At 45.6% G+C, this 16,699-nt stretch overlaps 1 protein-coding gene across 1 annotated transcript; it reads left to right on the top strand.

The window, feature by feature from the left end:
• The first annotated feature begins 9,514 nt into the window (after window positions 1-9,514).
• LGALSL (galectin like) lies at window positions 9,515-15,677 on the top strand. Its single transcript, XM_085307272.1, has 5 exons — window positions 9,515-9,637; window positions 9,698-9,769; window positions 9,885-9,973; window positions 10,382-10,559; window positions 13,295-15,677. The coding sequence occupies exons 1-5, from the start codon at window positions 9,605-9,607 to the stop codon at window positions 13,436-13,438; spliced, it is 516 nt and encodes a 171-aa protein (XP_085163398.1). The 5' UTR covers window positions 9,515-9,604; the 3' UTR covers window positions 13,439-15,677.
• The last annotated feature ends 1,022 nt before the right edge of the window (window positions 15,678-16,699 follow it).

Raw genomic sequence — 16,699 nt, 5'->3', positions numbered from 1 at the left:
AATCATACACATCAGTTCTCCAGAAACCATTGCTACCAAAATGAAAATTCTGGCCTCGTTACGTAAGACTTCTGCTGTGTCAGACGAGCTCTGCTTCAGTGGGAGAAGGACGTGACAGTGCCTCTGGCTGGGATGCCAGGGGTTTAATTACTGGCTCTGCTGCCGACATCCCTTGTACAAGTCATGACGTCAGTCGGCAAATCTGTTTCAAGCCTGGGAAATCAAGCCGAATCCTTCCTCTCCCACACCCTCTCTCCTGCCTATATGGACTCTACACCTTCCCGGGCAGAGCTGCTCCCTGGCAAGGTGTATCCCTACAGTGCCAAGCGCAGAGCCAGGGGGACAGGCTGAAATAAAATCCCCACTGGAGAACGCTAATGGGTTGTCTCTTCCTTCCCTTGGTTTCTTTTCCCTCCCTTGGTTTCACATTTTTTCTTCATAGGCTTCCCACGCTGCCTTAGCCTTAAAGACCGAAACTGTGGCCCACATCAACCAGCAATAATGTCTGTCCAAAGGAGAAAGAAATCCCAAACACAGAGCTTTTTGGCTCTCCTAGTGTGTTTTGTGCTTGCCATCTGTTTACAGGGAAACGTCCTCAGGGCAGGAGCCTTCTGTGCCTCGGATTATATTGTGCATTCTGATGGTATGTACCAAACAATAAAGTTGTTTTTAATTAAAACAAGCTGAGCAGGGACTGCTGCCTTACACTTGCAGTGGGCACCGTGCCCACGTGGGTGGGAAGCAAGGCTGGCAGTCTGGGGATGTGCTGAGGACCTCGGTCTGATAGACTGAAAGGGAGGTTCAGCTAACCCACACCGGACATTTACGTGGCAAGTGATTGATCTCGTTCCCCCGGGCTCCGTTTATCCTCAGCGGCTAGAAATAGATTTTTCTAGGCCACAGTTCATCCCACTCTAAAATAGGTGTTGAAAACACATCAGGCTCTTCACTTCCTAGAAATTTTTCTCTGTAAAGGGAGGCTCTGGTATCTAGCAGTTTGTGCCTGCAGTGGGCAGCTGAAGATCATGGGATGTGCTGGGCATCAACCCATTTGACCCCTCACAGTTCCCGTTTCCCTGTCTATATGGTGATGGTGAGGGCCTGTGAATGAAAAGTAGTTACAGGCTTGTTTTTTTTACAGTTATATTCAATCACAGTACCAGCTTTCCCAACATACAAGGAAAAAATGCTTTTGCTAGCATGCCTCATAGCGGTTCCCAGAACCACATAAACACAAGCATTTTTATGCCAGCATAATCACATGCACCTCTACTATACTAGGACTTTAACAGACAGCATAAAACTGCCATTAAAAATAACTATCTCCCCAGTTCCACAAAAAGCATTTCTACAGGAGCTATGTCATAGGCAAAGAAGACAAGATACACATCTTTGTCAGATCACACGGAAGAAAGATTCACCTATATCTTGCTGACACGTTTGTGCTGTAGAAAGCCTGCCAGATTAGGATGTGGATTTACACATTAAAAAAAGAAGAAAGAAAAAAAAAACAACTATGCAGCATTCTCTGGCACAACACCGAGGAGATTAATGTGATAGAGCTGCTCTAACGGAGTAAAAGCTTAGTACAGCACCATCATTACTTATATTGACCCAGAACACCCACAGAGGCTGTCCATTTAACTACTGTACTACTCTCATAATGGGCTTTTGTGTGTCCCATCACTCTGCTTTTCTGCTTTTGGAAATACCTTGATGGATCATCCAAAATATTTTTTTATAATGTCACTGAGATCACTGCAACTACTGAAACAAGCAACAGGAGCCATGTCCATGTTGCTTGGACAACAAGGGGACCAGGCACCCTTGAGGAAATCTAATGTGCTATTCAGGTCACGGACTTGGGGAAAATATTGCAACATTGGCTTTGAAGGGCAAAGATCAACTCTTCTGCAGATGATTTGGTCAGTAAATGCCCTTGCCCTCCAGCAGTCCTAGTTTAAAAGGCTTCTTTAGGAATAGGGCATGCCGGTAAGGAGTGGCTAGCAACCTCAATGTTCAACTATTAAACATRGCCATTGCAACACAGAGCAAAAACTTCATCTTTTGTCACAGATGGTTTTGGGAAGAAGGTTGTAGAGACAAGCATTCAGGACACTCAAGCAACTCAAAGCAAGATTGCCCCTGGAAAGCTCTCTTCAGCTGAGAAGACCCTACCACTCTGGGGGTTGCCTGTCAGAGCTCAAATTGCAGGAGGAAGCCACAGAGGAAAGATAGGGAGATTAAGAAAAGAGAATGACACAGAGAGTTGGTAGGGAACAGCTGGGAAACTTGCTTTATTTATTCAGTAGTATAGAAGCAAACAAGGCAGCTCCTCCATCAATAACAACTATTCACCTTTGGCATGTAGGCCACAGATCGGCAAGAGGTTTAGGTGTGGTGACAGCAGCTCCCACACCTCCCTTTGAGATGCTTGGCTCAAGACATGGAGTTCCCAAGCCCAAGCTACTCACCTGCACTTCTGATGTAAGTCAAGGGGAAAGGCAGGCATGTAAAAATAGGATTTGCAGTAATAGACAGTAATTGCAATTAACACCTAACATGACCAATATCAATAGCTAAGGAAAGAGGCATCTCTGTCTTCCTAAGGTGGACTTGGAATCCCTTTGGTACGTGGTCATGAAACAAGAGACTTGTTCTTTGCTTTACCTCTGACATTGCCAGTGCTGACCAGGGGGATCAGGACACTCACCAAAGGTGAGGGAGACTGGAAATGCCATCCTCACTCCAGCAGAGATTGAACCAGCATCTCCTTTCAAAGCATCCTCATCATCAGGAGTGAGGGAAATATTCCTCCGCTTGTCTTGATGCTAGGCCACAGGGTAGCAAGGAAGGCAAGGTTCATGAAACGGAAAGGATGACAAACATGTCTGGCCTAGTAACATGGCTGTTCTCCTGGTAAGGTGTGCAGAAGAGGGAACTTGAGGTAGCTGTCCCTTTTCCACCACCACCACTTCTCCAAATGACTCTTTATGAACAGTCTCAAGCCTGTAAGTCTATAAAGCATTGTTGGTCTGAGGAACATAGTAGTAACCAGTATAAAGCCTCTGTATCAAAAGAAAATTACTAATAAAGTACATAGTAGATCTAAAACATCCAGTAGCCAGCCAATAGAGCAGGAGCCACTGGTAACAAGTGAGGGCTTTTCCCCCTGGATAAAACATCTCTCCAAGAGTAGCCAGACACACAGGGATCCCACCCACTCAAGCACCTAGTAAACATTCCACTCACAACGTATGGATGGAGAAACAATTTTGTTTAGCAAATTTACTTTCATTTGCAAGCTCTATGTTGAGGTTCTGTAATTTATAGTCTTCAGTGTTTTTGAAAAAATGATGTTTCTCAGTGCTTGGAGWTAAAGCACGTGAGAGGTAGGAGACCAGTTTCAACACCACTAGCTCAGAGTTTTTGCTTGAAAAATGGGTCTCAGTTTTCCTACTGTAAAATTGAAATACTACTAGGTCTTTGAGGTCTGACCACAAGTAATGCTTCTGGGACCTGTAACAAGAAAAATATGAAGAGATGCACTAATAACAGAGATGCTAAACAGTATTATCATAGGTTGTATGGTACAATGTGCTATAATATTCAGTTGATATTACATCTAAGATTATTAATCTGAGAAGTAAATGTATTCAGGTCTGCTGGCAGACACCACAGAAGAGACACACAAGGTAAAGAACCTGCAGGCTTTCTAATAACATTAATCTGCATTTATATAGCACATTTCACTGGATAATCTCGGAATGTTTATTATTAAAACTTTAAAACAGTATTAAAACACCTGTGGGCTAAGAACACAATCCTGCATCTTTTTAATTGATGGGTAACATGGGCTTCATCAAGAAGAGAGAGTTGAAAGTCAAAGGAGGTGAACAACAAAGCTGGACAATCTGCCCTTGCTACCCATCTTTTGCAATGCTCGTCTACGGAAACAGAAAGCAGACAGTGATGTACTGTTAATCAGAAGGTTACGCTGCAATCTATTGCAAAGCGGTTATCATGAACAGTAACTATCAGTTGTGTAGCACAGCGTGTGACAAACCTGAGGACAGACTGTTCCCCATGCCAAGAGCTGACCTCCAAGGACAGCATGTCCAGCTGYGCCCTGCGTGAGGATGGGGTGCGAGGGGCCAGCCCAGGCAGTCAGTGCAGTTACACAAAGGTGCAGTTACACAGAGTTGCAAGTTCAGTTCTGAGGCATTGTGTGTCTCCCCTTGAAAAGTATTTTCCAGTAAGCTTAAACAATGTTGGCTATCAAATCAACACCATGAACATCCTTGCTGTACCACCCTTTATTTGCTTTCAGGACTCCACAAAGAAAAAAAAAGGGGGGGGGAGTTTAAAAGTACAGACTTTASAACGTTAAAATGCTGACCGAGTGCAAGGTTGCAAAGGGTAAGATACGTTATGACAACGAGGCCAAGACACGTATGTTTGTGTGCGTGCACATGTGCAGCTAAGCATGTGTACCCCGCGATTCAACTGGCTCATGCTGATCACATCCACAATAAAGGAAAGGGTTCAAAAATTCTCAAGCACCCAAAGGTTTTGTGAAAACAGATGCCAAAGCTGAGGAGGCAGACTCCTCGAGTGAGGGAAAGGCCACAGTGACACTCCATCAAAAGCCAACATCGGACAACCCCTGGACTACTCTTCAGACACAAAACTGTGGGAAACCAGCCTTCGCTGGCTCCATAGCTTGTGGCATGATTTGCTACTTTTCCTGCAGTGTCACTGTGTCTTCACTTGGGACCTGAGCTGTCCTGATTAAGTTAGGACAAGTTTGGTCTCCTGTGTTCCCTCATCTTTGCCTGCAGTACAGGCCCGCGAGACTCCTGCCCTGCTTTGCCGCTCATTTTCCCTTTCACCACCTCTGTTTCCTCACCTTTGAAATGAGGATTATGACTTTTGTAAGACACTTTCATGTCCACCAATGAAGTGTGCTGTAGCACACACATACGTTCTCTCTATTTTAAATGCTAGGTAGTATATTGCCATGTTTTTCTTTTGTTTATTCACCTTTATTATTAAAGGTTGAAAATAATAAACAACCTTGGAAAAGAAAAACAAGAAATCACTTTGGCCTTCCCTTGTGAAGATAATTATGGGACAGAAAGTAATTTTGAAACAATGGATGGTCAAGTGCAATGCTTAGAAACTGTAAGGCAGAACATGTTTGTCCAAGGCTACCACTGAAATCCACTGCATAGTTCACTGTTGCAATAGTCCTGTTCTTTTCCATTTTCTAARTCATGTACTCAACAAAACTTGCTTCTTAAATTAATTATTTAGTTCACTCTCAACTGCCGCAATGCACAGCAGGACGCCTGTCAGAGCAAAGTGTTACTAATGGARGATTCCTCATAGGATCCAAATGGAAAGATGAGTTTAGACTGTAACAACACCTTAGTGAGAATTCAGCACCCGAAACCTCTGTGTAAAGGCAGTAAAAGCCTTGCTTAATTACCCAMCCAGGGAGACACAGCAAACCTGCACCAGTCCAAAGCAGAGTTTCCATCTGCCCATTTCTTCTCAGGACTAGCCTCGGTTCCTGCTGGTGCAGTTGTGCCACCTGAGCTTGGGTCTTCTGAACCCTCTTGGAGGATGAAGAGCAGTCACCGGAGCCTTGTCCAGAGCTGCTCCTGCAGACTTTTGGGACACAGTCAGATACTGACTGTAGTTTCACCAGACTYTGCTCCTAATGCACCCAAACTGGTACAATGGTTTGGACTGACCAGTTATCTRTGTCTAAGCATATTCACTGAGACACTGCCTTGCCCATATGCAATTGAATGCAGAATCTACTCTGCATATAGCTTTAACTGCCAGGGCTGGTAGTTAAAATACAGAGTTCTGACCCTCTCGTGGTCAAGGCTTCATTTGCTGGAATGAATTAGAAAGAGAGAGTAATTGTCAGTGGAAAAGCATAGTAAAAATGGAAATAATAAGACAGGTCTTTCAACTCATAAACAGAGAATATTTTCTTTGAAGCTTCTAATAATAGTAAACAGCCCCCACCCTGTCCCTCAGATCATATAAAGTAACAGGAAGCCTCTTCCAGATGGAGCAATTGGTAATAATTTAAAACGTATGTAGAAAGACCTTTTGGCATGCTGATGCTTACGGTTAAAAGCCCCTTTGTAGTCTTCTTCCATGTCCTCTGGCAGATATAATAAAGTATGCTGAACTAACCCTTCACCAAAATTGAGGAGGTCAGCCTAAAAATCACAATATTTAAGAAATATGTGTAACAGCTCCTCTTTATTTGCCACTGGGTTTCAGTTCTTACAGAAGTAGCCATGTTCTCAAACTGCTCTCCATGTTCACAAGCTAGAAACTGCCTTTTTAGACAAAAGAATGTGTGAAAAAATAAACACCAGGTATTTGTGAAATGTCGGAAACCCTCGAACTGAAACTGAAAAGAGCCAATACCATGAAATTCACACTAAAAGTGCTAGAGACACAACACAAGGAGGCCTTCATAAGGCACAGTAGGATAAATTAGCCTCCAAGTCATAAATAGAGTCTGCCCCTTGCAGATGCCTCCAGTTCCCATTACAGCTTTGCAGGTATTACCACTGCCTGCCCCAGGCACTTGGGCATTGATTCCTTGTGAAAAGGATTGGAAGAGCTAAAAGGTTCTGAACGTGATCAGTTATCAGCTAATAAATAATGCCTTATCTGAAGTGTCTTTATGTACGTACCCCTAGTTCCTGGTGCAGAGTCCAGTAAATAATCTGCAAGACAAGTATTTCTAATAGACACATGTTTCACAGCAGACATGCAGCAGGTCTTGAGCGCAATCAAATGACTCACTCACCAGGCCCACCTCTGCACACAAGAATTTACTCGATCRCTGTTCCCGAGAGCCCCAGAAAATTGTCTTCGTTACTAGACTCATGCACAGTGAGAGTTTGAACCCCTAAGGGCAAGGCTCAGACCAGAACATTCAGCGATCAGCAAAAAGAAAGTCAAACTAAATAAATGTCAAGTTTTAAGTTTTAAACTGTGAAATGGTCTGTATAAATGTCAGCCAGTATGAAAAGGCAAATCAAGAGGTGGGTCCTGCCCTGGGTGCCAGATTTGCACATCCGTCCCTGAGAAGAGGAYGGCATTACCCTGTGAAAATGCACAGGTGCACCACACACCCTCCCGGTGCTATCTGTGCTGACACCGGTCTTTTGTATTTCCTGCGAGTGAGCGTGGGAGGGCAGGCCTCAGAGCGTGTCCATGGGTAGCCGGTGTGTGAAGAGGTCACCCCGCACTTCAGTCCTGCTACGTGGTGCCAGCAGAATCCAATAGATGGACTCTTTGAAGCAACAGCAAGAAGGGAAGTATGGCATCTCCCACTCTGCTTTCCAGTAYATTGCTGACTTCCATCCCCAACTGCTGGACAGCAAGTCATCAGCAACACCCTGTCCAAACCCCCGCCTTGGGCGCAGGGCAAATTTATGCAAGCTTGGGCTTGGTCCCCCAAACCTCTGTCCAATGATTTGCAGTGTCAACGCTACAAAAGGTCAAAACGAGGAGCCATGTATATCATGTATATCAGCACTATAAGAGTCCAGCAGTAGCTCTGAAAGGGAGAAAATCCCCTGAACTATTTTGTGGTTAAAACATCATAAAACACTTGGCTCCAACCACYACTTGCTCATGTGAATAAAACTTATTGCCAGACTTTCTTCTTTATCTTATTACTCAACTTTTTCAGTCTTTCAAAAACCAGGACTTCAGTGCCTTGCCACACAGAAACCAAAGGAAGCTTCCATGAAACCAGCAAACACCTCCCATCTTCTTGCCAATGTCATTAAGAAAAACAACAACAACAAAGCAAAGCAGAGAGGTTGTACAAGCCAGCCTATAAACCCAGGCGTGAGGAGAGCAATGTCAGTGGTAATGGGGCAAGAAAGGCAAGATAATTACACCACACCAAAACTGYGATCGTGCTGCATTCCTTTTCGGTGAAGGCCAGCTAAGAATTAGATACACCTCTCTAAGTCATCAAAGGGAGCGGCTGTAAGATACAAGGTGCTCGGATTAAGACAAAGTTCTGGGTTTGCCAGTTCTCAGCAATGGCTTTGGTGGCTGGGCTGGGCAGATCATTAGGTGTTCCCAAATGGTGCTCATGCCATGCCACTTCCTCTTAATCCATACACAATTCTCAGTATTTTAAGAGTCCTAGCAAAGGGAACAAACCCAGAACAGGAAGACAATACCTAGCTGCAAAACGTTTCTGCAAAATGCTTTTTGTTACCTGGTCAACAAGTCAAGTTCAGTAACTCATAACTCTCAGCTTTAGTTCAGTGGGACACAAATACCTATCAACTCACTCCAGCATCAGCTCTGCAAGCTCAGGCCTTCAGGAATCAGCATGAAACCTCAAAGCTTCCCTGTCAGGGAGGCTGGTACAAATATTCAGTGGGGCCCATTCGGCACTGACAATGTAACAAGACCATGTGGGTGAAGGGACAGATTTGGCTCAGACCTCTCCCTGTTTCAGAAGAACCAATGCAGTAGCTCAGGTTGTGGCACCCATCCCRGCCCTCGCAGAGCAGGACATCCCATGGGGAAGCTCCTGCTGAAGTACGTGGCATATTGCTTCCCAGGAAGGCAACCTCACTCCCCAGACTTGCTAGGCAGTATATAGGCAGATGGACCTTTTCTGCTGGAGAAAGCCTCCCTAGAAGAAACAGAAATAGCTGTGCCATAGGCAAGACAGTGGGGACAAAACTCCTGGCTCCTTCACCTCCAGCTTCGCCTTGCTGGTGGTGCAACCAGGCCATTCAACACCCTTTGGGGTGTTGCGGGGCGAGAGAACGTGGTAGAGAAGCAGAAAGGCTCTTACAGTCAGTTCCCTAACGGCACGGGAGCGCCTTCCCTGTCACATCCTCATACCGCAGTTGTTCCAGTCAGTTCCTCCGAGGCCAACAGAACAAATGTCGCCTTTATTCTAGCTTCTGGAAAACAAGCCAAAAAGGACGAACACCAGGCAAAGCAGCTAGTCAAAGGGCCAGGTCTCTCTCTTTAATTATTCAAAAAGTTCAATTAAGAAGAGCAAGAAAACAAAGACATAATAATAACCAGCCTCCTCACAAGGGTTTGTGCTTTGGCGAAGAGAACTGGCTGGCCTGATTTTACATCCAGTAAACTTATTTTTATTTAATAAACAAAGWGACTTCATCTACAGCAGAGGGAAAGCTGACATGCTGTGGGAAGAACTCCTGGGGCATCACGCAGCGCCGTGCCAGGGAAGAAAAATAAAAACCGTGGGGCCATTCCTGTTCTCCCCTAGGCCCAGGGCCGAAAACCCGTCACACGCAGGTGGCGAGGGCAGAGGCAAGCGAGCGGCGCAGGTGAGCGGGCAAAACCCTCACGCTAAACGCCGGTTCCTCTTTGTGGCCGAGAGCCCATGAGCCCCGGGCCAGGGGCAGGGCTCTCCGCGCCGGCCACCTCCCCTTCTTCCTCCTCCTCCTCCTCCTCCTCCTCCTCCTTCTCGCCTTCCTACTTCTGCACGGCCGCCGCCGCCTCCCGCCTCCCGCCCTGCGCGCTCCAGCGCCGCCGCCGCCGCCGCTTCCACAAGATGGCGGGCACCGTGGCGGAGCGGGACGCGCCGGTGAGTGCCCCCCCCCGTCCGCTCGCTTGCTTGCTTATTTATTCATTTATTTACCTGTAGAAAATCGAGGACGGGCATTTAAACAACTCCCTGGGATCCCCGGTGCAAGCTGATGTGTACTTCCCTCGCCTGGTAAACCGCCTTTTCTTGCTTTTTAACCCTTTTTATGCCCCCCGCCCCGCCGCTGCCGCCCAAGCGCGGCCGCTGCCGCCACCACCACCCACCCCACACCCATGTCCTCCTCCAGATCGTCCCCTTCTGCGGGCACATCAAAGGAGGCATGAGGCCCGGGAAGAAGATCTTAGTGATGGGCATCGTGGACCTCAACCCCGAGAGGTAGGAGCCGCCGGGCACCGCGGGCGGCCGCCGCGCCGGGGAGCCGCCGGGCAGGCACACGCGAATCCCTCCTTTCCCAGGACGGATTATTTTTATCCTTTTAAATATAGCATGCTGATTTCTCCTTTGACGCACGGAGGGGGCCTTTCCGGTAAGGGGATCCCAGCATTTCACTTGCTGTGAAGCAGGACGTACATTAGACCATATATATATGTATATAATATACATGTGTACATCTATATACACAGACACATCCATAYGCTCTAATGGCGTCCCTGTCCCTGCCGAGCTTTCGGGCCTCGCCGTTCCCCTTCGCTCGTCTCAGTGAGCTGAGACAAGGGACCGGTGGCGTTTGGGGTTTGTTTGCCTGTTTCTGGCCGAGTGAGAGCCGCTCTCGTGGTGTTGCAGCTTCGGCATCAGCCTGACGTGCGGGGAGTCGGAGGATCCTCCTGCGGACGTAGCCATTGAACTGAAAGCGGTGTTTACCGACAGGCAGTTCGTCCGAAACTCCTGTGTCGCCGGAGAATGGGGAGAAGAGCAATCGTCTATTCCTTACTTYCCGTTTATACCGGACCAACCCTTTCGGGTGAGTATTAAGAGCGCAGCGGCAGGCGCCGTAGCTGGTAAAGAGTCRCCTGAGGAGAAGGGCAGCAGAACGGGACTCGCCCCCCGTGAAGCCGCGGGGTAGCCCGCAAGCCCACGCTCCTCTTTGGCGGAGGCCGTGATTGCCAGGTTGGATGTACTGATCAAAAGTTGCGCGGGGATCCTGATTCTGCTGCCGCTGGCAACAGCAGGCACTTCAGATGGGGCTATAAACACATCACTGGGGTGTTATGACAAGCTGGAGATGGTAATAACTCTGTGAGGAAGCACACTTCCTGAGTTTAGTTTTAGAGCTATAAATTAAGAAGTGCCTCTATGTTATTACTGCATTTTAAGTTATTAACGGAGAATGTAAATACTTGGTTGGACTGCCACATTTTTTTTCTTTAATGGACATACAGTTTGCAATTTAGTGCAGGTAATGAGGATCTTGTTCATYCTTTGTCTCTAGGGATGTTAAACTGAGGTTGACTGTAGCCCTTTGTGTTAGCAGATTAAATAACTAAGCAATAGTGGTATTCTTTTCTGGGATTAAATCTCATATCAAGTGTAAGTTGGTAGTCACTTGAAATTGGTGTACATGGAAGTGCTGTGGTGCAAGGGATGGACTGTGCTGACCTAGAAGCAGTTTCCCATCTGAAGTGTTTATGGTTATGTGAAGATGTCTTTGCTAATCAGGACTAACAAAGTATGCAGCTGCAGAGGGCTTCTTCTCTCTGAGCTGTTTGGCTACATTGGGAAAAAAGGCTGCACGCCCTCTCCATGCGGCTGACCCAGAAAAAACCACCTCCTCCTCCTCCTCCTCTCCACCCGTCTTATGAAACCATGGTGGCCCCTCTGATAAATGCCAGTGCTCTGACCAGCTGCCAAACTCTCTTAATCCTTCTTGCCCCCAAGATAATCTCCCCCAGCCCCAAAAGCTCACCGTCTCCCCAGATGCTTGGGTTTTGCAAGGGTGTTTTTGACTGGTTTTGGTGTGAATTGACTGTGCTCCACTTGCTCCTACAAACTCTCCCGTCGTAACTGGCAACACCCTTTGGCGCATGTGGGAAATGCACTTGAAGGAGCTTGGAGGTTTGGTCCTGCTCTTGCTGAGACGGTTATACTACTAGCTTCAGTGGGTGGTGGCTGGGCCCTCAGACAAGCTAGACAAATTATCTAGGGCATGTTCTCTGGATGCCCCACTAATGACAGTTTACATTAGAAGACAGGAATATCACACATCTTTGGCATGAGATACTGTAGAAGGAGAGCTTTTTTTTTTTTTTTTTTTTTTTTTTTTTTTTCCCCAGACACACAAATGGAATTTAGGCTCCCAGTTGACTCTTGATAGTCTCCCTCTCAATTTGTGTTATTGCCAGTTATTAAATGTTCTTGCCAATTACAATTACTTGTGATCCAGTTCAGTTATCATTCTGGTGTTGCCCAGGGTGATATGAAAAAGTGGATCGTAAACAGTGTTGAGGCTAACCAGATCTTTTACATAACAAGGCCTAAGGCTGGAGGCACCTGCCTCAGTGACACGGGAGCAACACAGTAGCGTGGTTGTTTCGCTGTTACATGATGCACTATCAGGTCCCAATGAGACAAGGCTTATGAAAATATTAAATTCTCCTAGACTGTCCAATGCCACTTCTCCCAGGGCAGTGTGCCCTAAATCTGGGGTCTTCCAATTTGTCACTGGCTGTAATTGTAGAGTCAAGTGCCTGAGAGCAGTGTTTCACTGCAGACCACCAGCCTCTAGCAATCACCCAGGATTTACTCATGGGTTCTCTGCAGGTTTTCTTTTTAGGCTCTCCAAACCCAGAGGTCTCCAAGGGTGTGTACAAGCTAGGATCGTAAATACTTACTCTGTGTCCTGAACTCCCTGCTTCCTGGTGTGTGCGAAGCTTAGCAACAGAGCAGCTTTTTGAGTCACACTAATATCAGGAATCCCAGATCTGTTCAGAGCGAATGGTCCAATTCCAGGCTTTGTTGCCTTTCCAGAGTATTTCTGCGGGGCTCTGGGAGGAGAGATGAGCTGTATCCCTCCCTGATCCTGTTTGCGCCTCCTGTCAATGGTCAAACTGAATTCAGGACATCCTGCACCAAATCTCCCTTGCCCCAGCCCCAGTACGGTGTCTGGTCTGACAGGGAGTCCTGGGCCAGATGTATCCACAATAGTGCAGTCTTTTTGGTTGTGCAGCTGCTGTGTGAGTGTGTGCAGCACTAGTCTGTGAGAGCAGAGGGCAAACCCATTCCTTCTCTGATCTTTGCTCCTTTCCAGTACATTATCAAAGTCTGGAGAGTGTTGCAGAAGGAACTGCCCCTCATTCTGCAGCAACAAATTGTAGCAAGGCATGAGAAATGTGGGTTGGAGATACGGTTTCTTGCCCCTGTAATTAGCAATTTAGGTCTGCTTCTGGCATTATTCCAAGAGGCAAAACCTCCCTCATGTCAGTGGGACTGTAATCTGCAGAGCCACAGGAGTGAGATCCAGAGTCTTTCTGGCCATGACAGTGTGAGATTGAATTAATGCCCCTGTGAAGTAGGAGCAGATCCATCATAGTGTAACTGGGACTACAGGGGCAAATTGGTCTCTGCCCTTTCTGTTACATGGGATGTAAGTAGCAAAATGTGCAGCAATACCAAATACAGTTAAATGCTGAGTACTCTGTCCTGTAAAATAAAACTTCCCAGTTACATTGTGAACATGGCTCATCATTTTATTTTTTACAGGTTGAGATACTTTGTGAGCATCCCCGTTTTAGAATATTTGTGGATGGACATCAGCTCTTTGATTTTTACCACCGTATTGAAACATTGTCAGCAATTGACACAATAAAGATAAATGGAGATCTTCAGCTTACAAAACTTGGCTGACCTTGTTAGAACTGTACAATCCAAAGCGGCTCAGGTGCCATCATCTGTTTGGAGAAGTGACAGCCAGCTCTGGACACAACTATAGTAGGAAGGCTGCCCCGTTCCTTTCCCCGTGTGCAGTCCTTTCTTCATATGCCGTTGAACTGGGCTGTTGTTTATCCTAATGAAGAACATTGTTGGTTAATAGACACTGAGCCATTTTTTCTTGGATCAAAATAGCTCACCCATGCTGGATAATCAAATTGGAATGGATTCAGAAAGACTTGCAGTCTTTTTTCTTTTTTAATCTCACAGAAAGGCAATTTCTGAAATGCTGTACTAAAACCAGTTACAGAAGAGCAGCAACAACAAAGAAGTTTTTCTTTTGCATATATTGTTTCTGCACTGAAGTGGAGTAGTGTAGCACAACACAGGGTCACGTGCTGAGGCCCTTACACAGGGCCGGAGCCTGGTTCCATGGAAATCGGTGGCAAAACGCGCGTTCACTTTAATGGGGTACGATCAAACTGTCTAGTCCTTAGTCAAGCACAATTCCCACTGATGTCTATGGGATTTTTGCACATACCTGGGGGCCAGCTTTTCTGCTGGTGTAAATCAGCTTGCCTCCATTGCTTGCAATGGAATTTCACGGATTGCTCCGACCCGCTGATCTGGCCCAAGGACTGTGTAAAAACTGAATGAGGGTGTCAGGACACAGCCTGTATATTTTAGTCAGGGTATTTGCATAGAATGTAGATCRTTACAAGTTTTTGCACAATGTATTGTTAATACAATTTTTAAAGCTTATCTGTAGTTTATTTATTTATACTCATTGTATGTATTATTAGAAAAATGAACTATTACTGATCGTTAAGAAGAGCAAAGTGTAAACATTTTGAATGTACAAAATGTCTTAGGTTCTTTTAAACTTATCATTCTTGAAAAATCATGTTTCCTATTGAACATTTAGTTACATTTTGGTGAAACCCTCTAGGCCCTGGGAAAATGTGGGAGTGGTAGTTGGTGGGGGCTGGGGGGAACTCTTCACATATTCGCTATAAACTGTTTTTCAGGGCTTTCTAACTTTGCTGCACAGGATAGGTTTGAATTAAGATCAGTCTGTTTTTAAAACTTAAATAGCAAATTTGTAGGTTAAGCTGAGCTTTTTTAACTCAAAATTTAAATTTGGAAATCTATTAGTTCAGCAACTAGCCTCTTTCCTGAGGAGATGGGAGATTTTCTGCACTTATTTAAGAAAATATTTGGCCTTTGATATGACAATTAAAACTTGTCTAGACAGCCAAGTTATTAATGCTTGAAAATCAGCTACTGCACATGAATAATAACTTTTCAAGTAGCTTTTTAAATACTAGGTATAGCTGTATAAACACAGTCATTGTGCTACACTATAAGTGAACACAGCCACTTTTCTTGACTTCTTTAGGACGACACTTTTTCCTTGGCTGCTCACAATAGACTATAGCAGGTCTTTCTGAGTAGTTGTGATATAAATGTATATTTAGGCAATTTTGAAAACATGTAATATAGGGACTTTCTCAAACATAGACTACAAACGCAGTTTTTGTAGCACAGTGGTTTTTTTTWWWWAAAAAAAAGGGGGGGGGGGAAGAATTTCACAAACTGTGTTAAGCTCACAATGAAGATGTGGTTTAAGGCAACCAGAACTGGAATATCCAAAGTTAAGGATAGGATGCAAGTTACAAAGCCTCATTTTGCGCTAATTTGGCCTGCAGTTAAGAAGCCTTAGACTGCAAGCTGAAATTCCAGCTATGGCTGCAGTCCAAAGCCTGTTGAGGTCAGTCAGAGTCCTCTGAGCACAAAGGCATAAAGGCCTGATTCTGATTTCACACAGCGTAAATCTCTCTGTAAAGCCAATGGGGTGCTGCTACTGTGAATGAGTTGAGAATCAAGCTGCCACCTACAAATTAAAAGTTTAAAATGGAAGTTTTAGCCTTAATGTTCAAATTCCCTGACTTTTTCCAAATTAAGCCAGAGCCTGTTATTTTTCAGATGATCTTTTTGTTTGATGTGTGGCTTCAGCATTTACGTTGAACTCTGTACTACAGATTGAATCTTGGTATGAAATATTCCGGTCTTGCTCTGTTTTTATTCTTTTACATGATACATGATGATGGCATCATTTTCCATTGTATAAAGAATGCTGACAGTGTTTTGGTACAAAATATATTCTTTAAAAATAATAATAATAATAAAAATCCAAGGGAAAGGTGCTTCTACATGAGCTGTTTGGATTTTTCCCTAGCTTTGAAATGGTCTGTAGCTCTAAAGCAGATGCAGGTAGAAGATGAAGTTCTGTTCAGAGAGATAGTTAGCACCCACCTTGCCTAGCGTTTTCCTCAACTGTGTGTGTAAGGTCAGGTCTCCTGATGCGGTGCCACTGCCTGAGGTCCCCCTGCTAGTTTGRTGGGCCAGAAAGCACCAGACTGGAGAGAATAGCACCATGACCCTATGATAGCGCAGAACCAAAAGAGCTTCCTGGTAGCACAAAGCCAATAGAGATTTCTCCTCCATACCTTTTGCTGCAGCCCAGAACAAAGGATTTGGCTGAATTGTATTTCCAGCCCCTTGGGATTCCTGGCAGCTGAGGTAGGCTGGGGTATCCTCCAACCTTTCTTAACCTGCACAGGCTCAGCACAGCACAGCACATAGGCTGGGGTGCGGAGATGAGCTCTGAGCACCTCTGTGCCAGTGGCATCTCCATCGGGAGCGAGGCCCTCAGGATGTTGCCTGCTCCAGTGTGCTCCTGCTCCAGTGGTTTTCTGTCTCAGGAAAATGCTTTTTTTGAGCCTCCCTCTGGTTTCACCTCTGTGTATCTCTACTGAGAGCAGCGCTCGCCACCTGATTTCTGCCTGCTGTGGTTTCCAAGCTGGGCTCAGAGGCAGGAAGGGTGGGAACCCACTTCTGATGTATTGTGGTTTGGCTGAGCACTCAGAAAAGGGCAGCAAATCACAGTCAGGGTGTCCACATCCATTTCTCCGATAACACACTTTYGGAAGCCTTTTTGGTTTTCTTTTGCTCTTGGGCAGTACCAGGCTCTGGCAGGTGAAGGAAGGATGAGGTCTATATGTAATAACCAAGGGCTGTTCCATGCATGCTTGGTTTACATTGGCTAACTGCATTCAGAAGCTACCGCTGAACGCTTTTACACACAGTGTAAGTCAAAGAAAACCAAGGCCTTAAATGTTTCTGTTCAATTATACTTTGAGCCAAATGCTCAAAGTATTTGGCTCAGATGGGAGC

This window comes from Rhea americana, unplaced genomic scaffold (genome assembly GCF_003343005.1).
Source record: "Rhea americana isolate MKP2758 unplaced genomic scaffold, rheAme1 scaffold_256, whole genome shotgun sequence".
NCBI classification, from domain to species: domain Eukaryota; kingdom Metazoa; phylum Chordata; class Aves; order Rheiformes; family Rheidae; genus Rhea; species Rhea americana.
This window is presented reverse-complemented; position numbering and strand designations above follow the sequence as displayed.